The sequence below is a fragment of the Crassostrea angulata genome, chromosome 6 (genome assembly GCF_025612915.1).
Source record: "Crassostrea angulata isolate pt1a10 chromosome 6, ASM2561291v2, whole genome shotgun sequence".
Taxonomy (NCBI): Eukaryota; Metazoa; Mollusca; class Bivalvia; order Ostreida; family Ostreidae; genus Magallana; species Magallana angulata.
Window position 1 is genome coordinate 47,349,881 of NC_069116.1, and position 10,836 is coordinate 47,360,716.

The 10,836-nt window shown below is 33.9% G+C and overlaps 2 protein-coding genes across 2 annotated transcripts; both read left to right on the forward strand.

The window, feature by feature from the left end:
- Positions 1–1,356: 1,356 nt before the first annotated feature.
- Positions 1,357–3,641, forward strand: LOC128186594 (E3 ubiquitin-protein ligase TRIM71-like). Its single transcript, XM_052856422.1, has 2 exons — positions 1,357–1,385; positions 1,840–3,641. The coding sequence occupies exon 2, from the start codon at positions 1,843–1,845 to the stop codon at positions 3,520–3,522; it is 1,680 nt and encodes a 559-aa protein (XP_052712382.1). The 5' UTR covers positions 1,357–1,385; positions 1,840–1,842; the 3' UTR covers positions 3,523–3,641.
- Positions 3,642–7,736: 4,095 nt separating this feature from the next.
- Positions 7,737–9,488, forward strand: LOC128187557 (uncharacterized). The gene has a single exon (XM_052857973.1). It carries the CDS (start codon positions 7,740–7,742, stop codon positions 9,486–9,488), a length of 1,749 nt encoding a protein of 582 aa, XP_052713933.1. The 5' UTR covers positions 7,737–7,739.
- Positions 9,489–10,836: the final 1,348 nt, after the last annotated feature.

Here is a 10,836-nt window from a genome sequence, read left to right on the forward strand (position 1 = left end):
AAAAAATGCCGTTTGCATTGGCAGATCGGTGTGGGGTGTATGGGATTGTACCTTAGAAAGCGAAAGAGAAATTTTGGTTAACTATTAAGTTTATTTTTTATATGAATATTGCACATGACGTATACTGTTATATTGTAATTTTCAAAATCAGTTTTATATGAATAATTTCTGCATAATTATGAACTTAGTCATGCGGAACATAGCAGCCCCCTCCCCAAAATATTTTATTCGTAAAGAAACATGGACCCCGCTTATTCTCCTAAACTTGCACAGTTATCACATGTTGTACATGTAAACAATACTAATATTCAATCATTATACTTGTACTAGTTGTCTTTTTCTGACCACATGATCAATGTATAAATAGTTTTCAACTTTCCAACTCTAGCTTGCTTGCATTACAGTCTCTCTCTCTCTCTCTCTCTCTCTCTCTCTCTCTCTCTCTAATGTGGCATGTCAACCCGAAATTTCTGCAGCTACTAATAGTATTTGATTCGAAGCAGTTATGGTAAAACGTGAAACATTGTAATACAAGCTTTTTTTCTATAGGTTTAGTAAATTAAAATCAAATGTCTCTACATATTTTTATTAACCGGGTTTTCCAACGGAAAAATCCGGTTATTAAAGTGGTGAAAATGGCGGGCGAACGGCCATGCGGGCGGCTGCCAAAGGATACTCTCATTGTATGGATAACTCCTCCTACAGTTTTCAAGATATGAATTTGTTCTTTTGCAGATCAAATGTACATTTATCAGAGGTGTGCATATTGCTAGGATTTTGATATCTGATAATTTATGAAAAAATACCAGCTTTTGAACTTTGTCATTTTTGGTAAAATATTGCATACGGGTACTCCATTTCACTGGATACGGTAGGTAGTGTTTATCAATTCAGGGTTGACATGGATTATGGATACAGTTCACATTAAAGAAAATCCGGTTTGCTGTCACTATGACAGCTTTTCACTTGTTTAAAACTGAAATTTGAACAGCCCCTCTCCACCAGCTAGAGCTACACATGGAGGACGCTTGCCGTTACTTTCCATGATGGAGAAGAATTTGAAGAAGAAAGACAGACAAATAGAGTGACAAATGGGAAGACGAACGCCCAAAAAGGGATCGAAACTCACTGCACTTTCAACTCCGTTGAGCTAACCAAAATTGTATTTTATGAATTGTTGTTTATTTATTGACTATCCTAATTTCTTGCCAACTTCAGTTCTAAAAGATATTTGGCTCAAAAAAAGCAACATTAATCGTATACTAGTATATAAAAAAAATTCAATAAAAAAAATTTCAGGTCCTAAAATTTAAACGGGTGCCGAAACGCCCTGGTCCCGAAACGACTGTTCCTCCGCTTCACGGGAGGGAGGTTCTTGCTTTGAGGTAGGTAATCTTCAGTTGTATCTGTTACTGTCTATGTCTGTGTTTTTAAGTATCCCTAAGCTACAAGAATTTTAGTTCTCCTGAAAAATTAAGTTAAACAGTACAAACCCAATTTTTGGAAGTTGTTTTTTCTCGGTCCTCCTCTTTTGGCCTCAGGAGCCGTATTGTCTTCCGGGTTTGCGAAAAATAATGTTCATTTCAAGATTTACTCAAATTTAAAACACGTTATTCTGTGGGGTTTTGTTTTTTAAAAACACCATGAAACGTAATTTAACAGAACAAGGTATGCTGATGCATATGCCTCTGAATATGTGGAATTTGTGCATAATAAAAGTGATAAATACAATACACCCCCATTATACATTAATACACCTGTGGTTTAGGTATACGTAAATATTGGGTTCATGAATAACTTTTCGTTCTCTCTAACTTTCGTCAACTTTTTACAATGAAGGTTATGGACCCAATGAAAGGAGCGCAGGATGTCATTAGATGTGACGTCTGTACAGACAATGAGCGGGAAAAATCGCCAGCGGAAGTCCACTGCAACACGTGTCACACTAACGTCTGCAGCCCTTGTGTCGCCAGGCACATGGCATTGGATAAATCTAAGAAACACGATATAGTTCTCTTCCATGTTGCTAGCTCAGAAATTATTTTGCCATCATGTTCTTCTCATCCCCAATTAAAATGCGACTTGTTTTGCAAGAAATGTTCGATTCCGATTTGTCTCAAATGTCTCTTCTCCAACCACAACAGCCACACTGTGGAAGAAGTAACAGAGTTGTGTCAAAAAGTCTACAAGGACATTCAAGACGAAACGAAGGAAATTCAACAGCACATCATACCAGCTTTTGAAAAAATTTTAGGTGAGGAGGATGAAAAACTCAAAAAACTGAATGAAGCATACGACAAATTGGACTCATCTGTTGAAGAGCATGGTAAATATCTCTATAAAAAAGTTGATGCAGTTATGTCCAAGTACAAAACCAAAGTCCAACAGAAGAAACAAGCAGACGCAAAGATTCTACAACAGCAAATGGAGGAAATAAACGAAATAATGTCAGAAGCAAAACAAGCTGCTGTCAAGAACGAAGCCCTTTTAAAGTCAAAGAATGCTTCAAGTTTGATTGCACACAAATCGGAAAATGCGAATCTAAGTAAAGTTCCTAATCTGAGAAACGTCATTCCTCCCGATTTCACACCAAAGCCAATTCCCTCAGATCTTCTGGACAGTGTCTTTGGAGACATAACAGGTTCCAAGATTCTGTTCAAGAAAGGGTCCTTTGTTCAACCAAACAATAACCAAGTAGCCGCTGTTGGTGCATCCACAGACAGGGTGTTGTCTACATTCCCTGCTCCCTATAAGCAGCTTTACAGACTAGCCTGTACACGTTCTGGACAGTTGTGGACAAGTGGAAACGAAAGCACATTAAGGTGTCTGAATATGCAGACGGGTTCTGTAGTGGCCACTGCAGTCCTTGATCTAAATCCCATTGCTTTATGTGTCAATACAGCTAATGAGCTGTTGATTTGTGACGGCATTACAGTTTACAAACGAGAGTTGACGGGAGTCATAGCGCCATGTTTCAGTGCTCCTTTCGGATGGAATACCGAGGCTTTGGCGAATTCTTCATTTGCAGAGTCAAATGGGTTTTTCGTGTTCCTTAGGCGTGATGACAACAGACAAAGTAAAGTTCAGCGAATAGTCAATGGCCATGTCCAAGGAGAATATCAGTATGACGAAAATGGCAAAGAACTGTTCAACTCAAACTGCTACGTTTTCTTTCTTGCTGAAAACCGAAATGGCGATATCTGTGTATCGGATACAGCATCTTTGGTCGTGTTGGATAGAAGGGGCAAATTCAGATTTAAATACCACGGTAAGGTATTTGATACTTTCGACAAGCCCTTCCTACCGAGAGGCGTTTCTACCGACTCTCAGGGAAATATCTTTCTGGCGGATCTGGACAATAGATGTATACATATGTTGGATAAGGATGGGCGATTCGTTCGCTATATTACATGCGGAGGGTCGTTAGATAAGCTGTGCGATGTGAGCTGCAACGAAAATGGACGACTATGGGTTGCGGAAAGACTTACTGCTAATATCAAATGTATCGAGTATCATCTGTAAAGGAAGTGGAGACTCGTCATAATGTGTCACAGACACTGGCTTAGAGATTAATGAATTTTTTGATAACGTGTATTTGAAAAAAAAATCATCGGTACATTGAAAATGAATTTAAAAATAAAGTTGAGAATGTTCTTTATAATTATATAAACGTTCCACGCAAGATGTCTTTTTTTTAAAGTCAGTAGTTCGATAAAAGTCCAGCTGTCCGAAATTTCGAAATGGGTTTTAAGGCCGCACCAAGATCAATTCTTAATTGAACTGACGCTTTTTGGCACACATGAAAAACAAACATTTTGAGAGTATTGAATCTGCATTATATGTTCCCCTATCGCACTCCCAATTTTATAAGGAATGTCATTTTATGTGCTAAATGGGTTTTTAAAAAATCAAATTAAAATGATCTTTTAAAGACAACTTGGTTAGAAAAAAAGAGTTGCTCAAATTATTTAAGAATTCATTTGTACCGGACACTATTCAATTGTGGAATACATTAAGCATAGGAGTAAGAAATGAAACTGCTATTTAAAGATTTAAGAATTCATTATATAAATCTAAAACATAGCTAAAGCTCCCTTCTTTTTTCACATGATAAGCGCAAGCTAAACATAATACCAAGCTAAGACCCCATTGCATACTCAATTATGATTTACACAAAATACTATAAAAAGCGGCAATTGTCGATGTGAATCACACGAAGATGCTTACTAATTTTTCTTCAAATGCAAAAATTTTATTATCGTTTTCTTAATCTGCTACAACTAGACCATTTTCATATCCTTAATATTCACCTTTAGTATGTGGCGATGAGTCATTATCCCTTGATATTAACAAGCAATTATTCTCATTAGTTCAATTGTACATCAAAGAAACTGGTAGATTCGTTTAATACTGTTTATGTGCATGTTTCTTATACTCTTAGATATCACTTTATTTGCTATTTTGTAATTACTTTATATCATGTATGTTAAAATTAAAAGAAATAGTAGTTCAAAATTAATTTCAAAATCATCTGTTTATCAGTCCCAAAAACAACTCTCAATCGTGACATTTAATTTGTCATAATAAAGCTACATAGCAAGTTTCATATAAATTCTCAGAACTAGAGATGGTAATCTCTAATCGGTTTACCGCTTACTCGGTCGAAACGATGGTAACCGGTTAAAAAATTAGTACTCGATTAGTCGCTAAAATAAAACTAATGTATATTCTAAAGGGTCTTGGACACGATTTGACTTAAATTTTCAAATTTTATTTTTCCATTTTTAATGTTTATACTGATAAATATAGAAGTTTTTAATGCTATGTCAAAATTTGAAAGTCAAATATCAAGTTATAAGCAAGATACAGAGTTCATAATTCTTTGTTTTGTAAACAAAGCTCGAATATTGTCATTTTTTACATATATGTTGTATTGGTGTAAGTTTCAATGAAATGTATCTTTTTTGTTAATAATAGTATTTATGAAGATACTGAATTAGTTTAAATTGTTTTTTCAAGTCATTTTGTCTGAGAAATGGCAATTTTCTTCATTACATTTTTTGTAAACAACTATATGACTCAAGCTTTGTTTACATAACAACCAAATCTTACCTCTGTATATCGCTTGTAACTTGACTTTAACATTCAATATTTTGGTCAATCATTTAAAATGCACCAGTTAACCATTTTATACATAAAAAATAAAAATATTTTTTTTTTATCTCAGATCGTGTCCAAGTCCCTTTAATATAATTCCGAAATAAATTTTGTTTTTTCTTACGAGACTATTATCTATTCAAGTTAAATTGGAGACTGTTCAGGCCTCAGGATCATGAAGCAATTTCAGACTTAAGTCAGATTTTCAACCTGTCATAAAATAATGGTTTATCATAAAATGACAAAAGAAATTTGTAACTGACACTTTTAGTAGCATTTCAATTTTGTCAGTGTTTTCATTCAAAAGACATCAAGACAGTTTACAACTTTTGACGTAAGTCTAAGTTTGATACAAGATCCTGGGGCCAGATCCTGGGCTTAACCTTTGACGGAAAATTGGTCAGCAGGTGTTAATTATAGTGGCTGTTAAAACAATAAGTCGCTGCCTTGAGTGTTCAACTGTTCATAAATCAATATTGAATTATACTAATATCACTGTCAAGTACCGTTACAACCAACATTACTGTACCTATAATTCAATGTGCTTATTTTACTTTTTTCGTTTAACACGACATCAATTTATAATCGGTCGGAATGATTGCGATTAACCGATTAGTGTAGCCATTCTGCAATCGATCGCCATTCTTGCTGAGAACCATCAGTAATACAACTCTGCAAAAACCATGTTTGGATAAAATGACCGACAGACAGACGGAAAGACTGCGACGATGTCTATAAACCCGGCTTCACGATTGGAGATCCACAAGTATTCTGAGGATATTTCAAATCGAGCATAAATAGCTACTTAAATTAAATAAGGAAAATTAATTCTACATGAAAAAAGTCTTAATATATATATATATATATATATATATATATATATATATATATGTCACGTTTTGTCGAATGCCGAAACATCCTGCTTCCGAAACGCTTATATCCTTCCAATGAATTTTAGCAGAAATAAAAGCCATACAACGTTAACGATACATTGAGGTAGGTGGTAAAACAAATTTAAATGTGGCTGTCCCCGTAAATTTAAGGGTTGTCTGTGTTTCTGATAATCGCTTGGCTACAAGAGGTTTTATAAATTCTTTGGTTCGAAGGATTATCAACCCAATTTTTTAAAGCTTCATATATTTGTTTTCCTCCTTTGGCAATATAAGGTTGTCTTCCGGGTTGCGAAAATGTATTTTAGTTAAAGTTTCATCCAGTTTGAAATGATGTTTTTATATTTAAATAAGATGTTCCCAAATGTAAAATAAATAATACATTTAATTTGTTGGTTTTTTAAAAAAAAAACCAAATCCTACAATCTTAAACTTAAAAATAGTGGTTGCAATATAGTTTAATTCGGCAGGAATTTGGACGCACAAGAGTTAAAATATAATCGATAATATGTACATTTTTTAAGGTTTTTTCACCTTTATTTGGTTTCAATTGGATTTGGAAATAGAATTTTCTTTCTTCTAGACATTTCTTGAAGTAGTTTTATCACAATACGATCTAAAAACCTACTCATTTTCTGAACAGTTTTTAAATGATTTTGTTGTTTTGGGGCCCCATCTCCATGAATTCATAAGTTAAAATAGTGTAAGTGGCACCGTGGAATAAAATGCTTTTTTTTCTGAAGATAGGAGATAAAAAATGAAATATATTTTTACAATATTTTAAAGACAAAATAGAGAATATAGCTATAACACTTAATTGAATGTGTTTTGAATGGCTTAATGGAAACATGTCTCAACAAGTAAAATATGGTTGATGTGATTTGTATTCAGACGAAGTCGTTACTTTTTCTGATAATTTTTCTTTTGTATCTTTACTATTGATTTTTGCTGATGAAACATTTATTGCTTTTTCAGTTACAGCATTCAAAATTTATAACGGAATTTTTTATACGTTACACACATATTTCGGCTTTTTCTGAGCGTAGCGCTCAATGTTGTGTTGGATACTAACTCTGCAGTAAAACCACTCTGAAAATGCATATTTAAGATAATATCGTTATGAAATATTTTGTAAAACTATTAAACTAAGATATTTGAACTTGTTTTCTTATACATGTTTCTAATATTTTCTATTTTAATTATTCTGTTATACAAATTTTATACTGCTTAAAAATAAATGCTTAAATATAAAGTTTAACCTTTTGAATATGTACATATTTTTAAGATAGAAAACATTAACTACCGGTTCAAAAATGTAAAATCACCTGCAAGTATTAAAGTGATCAAATTTTGTTTGACTCTGCAGCACCATTTTGATCGAAGTACTAGGCATTTGAAACTCATTTGTTTCGAGTCCATGGTTCATGTAAATATTTCCTATCTTGCGCGCCCACTTTCTTAAAACAGCATGATGTATTTAAGCACATGGTATGAATTTTTATTACGTTAATAGTGTGGCAAGAGCGATATATATACCTTTTCTGTAAATATAGAAATATACATGACGTAGATTATATTTTTATAAGAAAAGAGTACATGAAGATGTATAACAATCCAGAAGACAGAATGCTTATTGCTTCTTCTAATTTTTCTGCATTGTTATATGTGTTTGTCTTTTTTTACATTAAGGAAATGGACCCAATGAAAGGAGCGCAGGATATCATCAGATGTGACGTCTGCTCAAACAATGAGCGGGAAAAATCTCCAGCGGAAGTCCACTGCAGTACGTGTCACACTAACGTCTGCAGCCCTTGTGTTGCAAGGCATATGGCATTGGATAAATCTAAGAAACACGATATAGTTCTCTTTCATGCTGCCAGCACAGAAATTATTTTGCCATCATGTTCTTCTCATACCAAACTAAAATGCGACTTGTTCTGCAAGAAATGTTCGATTCCGATTTGTCTGAAATGCCTCTCGTCCAATCACAATAGCCACAATGTGGAAGAATTGACTGAGTTGTGTCAAAATATCTACAAGGACATTCAAAACGAAACGGAGGAACTGCAACAGTGCATCATACCAGAGCTTGAAAAAATTTTAGGCGAGGAGGATGAAAAACTCAGAAAATTAAATGAAGCATACGACAAATTGGATTCATCTTTTGAGGAGCACGGTAAAAACCTCCATAGAAGAGTCGATGCAGTTATATCCAAGTACAAAACCAAAGTCCAACAGAGAAAACAAACGGATGCAAAGATTCTACAACAGCAAATGGAAGAAGTAAACGAAATATTGTCAGACGCAAAACAAGCTGCTGTCAAAAACGAAGCCCTTTTAAAGTCAAAGAATGCCTCAAGTTTGATTGTACGCAATTCAAAAAATGCAAATCTAACTAAAGTTCCTAACCTACGAAACATTATACCTCCTAATTTCACACTAAAGCCTATTCCCGCAGATTTTCTGGACAGTGTAATAGGAGAAATACCAGATTCTCAGGTTCGGTTCACAGAAGAGTCCATTATTCAAACCAATGATAAACAAGATGCCGCTGTTGGTGCATCCTCAGACAGAGAGTTGCTAAAATATTCTTTCTCTACTCCATATAAGCGGCTTCACAGATTAGCCTGTACACGTTCTGAGCAGATATGGACAAGTAGCAACGAAAATACGTTAAGATGTCTTGATATGTACACCGGTTCTATTGTAGCTACAGCAGTCCTTGATCTGAATCCCATTGCTATATGTATCAATACAGCTAATGAGCTGTTAATATGTGACCGTACTACAGTTTACAAACGAGAGTTGACTGGGGTAATAGTGCCATGTTGCAGTGTTCCTTCCGGATGGAATGCCGAGGCTCTGGCAAAATCTTCTGCACTTGCAGAGTCATGCGGATTTTTCCTGTTCCTTAGGCATGACGACAACAGACAAAGTAAAGTTCTCCGAATAGTCGATGGCCATCTTACAGGCCTAGTCCGAGGAGAATATCAGTATGACAACCATGGCAAAGAACTGTTCAACTCAAACTGCTACGATTTCTTTCTTGCTGAAAACCGAAATGGCGATATCTGTGTATCGGATACATCATCTTTGGTCGTGTTGGATAGAAGGGGCAAATTCAGATTTAGATACCACGGTAAGGTGTTTGATACTTTCTACAAGCCCTTCCAACCGAGAGGCGTTTCTACCGACTCTCTGGGAAGTATTTTTCTGGCGGATCTGGACAACAGATGTATACATGTGCTAGATAAGGATGGACGATTCGTTCGCTATATTACATGCGGAGGGTCGTTAGATAAACTGTGCGATGTGAGCTGCGACGAAAAAGGACGACTATGGGTGGCGGAGAGACACACTGCTAAAGTCAAATGCATCGAATATCAAGTACCTAATGGCACTATGAAAGAAATTTTCGACCAAATTAGTAGATTGATTTAATAGATTAAAATTATTCTAAAAACATGTATATGTGGAATAAAATAACATATAATCGGCACATTGCAAATTATTTTAATAAAATTATAAAATAAATTTAAAGTCTTTTTAAAAAGTCTTAAAGACGTGCCACATATATATATATATATATATATATATATATATATATATATATATATATATATATATATATATATATATATATATATATATATTGAAATTGTCAAGTTTTCAGGACAATCAGTCCCTTCGTCAGAACACTTAAAGAAACATGTAATAGCTTTCCAAAAAGCTTGGCTGACTTAACAAAATTATTCAATGGATGTATGCATGTATCAATTAGGCTACTTATCAGAAATGAATTTTAATTTTCGCTGCTGATCATAAATTTATAAACGGAACGTGCAAATTTAAGACGAAATGTCAGTCTTTTCTTCGATCTAGAACATGTACATATATATCACTTAAAATTTATTTATTTTATTAATTCAATTTTTTAGGAATGTACACATATCATATCAGTGCATGTAAGCTTGAAAGCTGGTGCGTAAATGGTGGTTTTTTTTTAAAATTGTATTTGTTATATTAAAATGCGAAATCAACTGAAAGGCATTTTCAAAAATGTGCAACCATATAGAATATACAAAAACGTATTGTTTTTGAATGTGTGTGGGCAGCTTCATCAAAATCATCTTGACAAGCAATTAAAGAGACTTGGACACGATTTGAGATCAAAAAAATTGTTTTTATTTTTTATGTATAAAATGGTTTACTGGTGCATTTTAAATTATTGGCCAAAATACTGAATGTTAAAGTCAAGTTACAAGCAAGATACAGAGGAAAAAATTGATTGTTATGTAAACAAAGCTCGAGGCTTATATTTGTTTACAAAAAATGTAATGTAAAGAATTACCATTTCTTAGACAAAATGACATGTAAAAAAACCGATTTAAACCAATTCAATTTCTTCAGAACTACTATTATCAACAAATTAAAGATAAATTTGATTGAAACTTACACCAATACAACACATATGTAAAAATGACAACATTCGAGCTTTGTTTACAAAACACAGAATTAAGAACTCTGTATCCTGCTTATATCACTTGATATTTGACTTTCAAATTTTGATATAGCATTATAAACTTCTATATTTATCAGTATAAACATTGCAAATGGAAAAATAAAACTTGAAAATAATATGTCAAATCGTGTCCAAGTCCCTTTAAAACAAGGGTGAATTCTCAAATTCATGAAAAAAAACCCTAACCGTAACTTCAATTCAATTAGAATTCCTTATTTGCATTTATTGCATGCTCCTACAAAAAAGAAGGGGGAGGAGGGGGCAAAT

Bases quoted from the DNA above. Each gene is read 5' to 3' on its own strand.
- LOC128187557 (XM_052857973.1), top strand. From the start codon at position 7,740: ATGGACCCAATGAAAGGAGCGCAGGATATCATCAGATGTGACGTCTGC.
- LOC128186594 (XM_052856422.1), top strand. From the start codon at position 1,843: ATGGACCCAATGAAAGGAGCGCAGGATGTCATTAGATGTGACGTCTGT.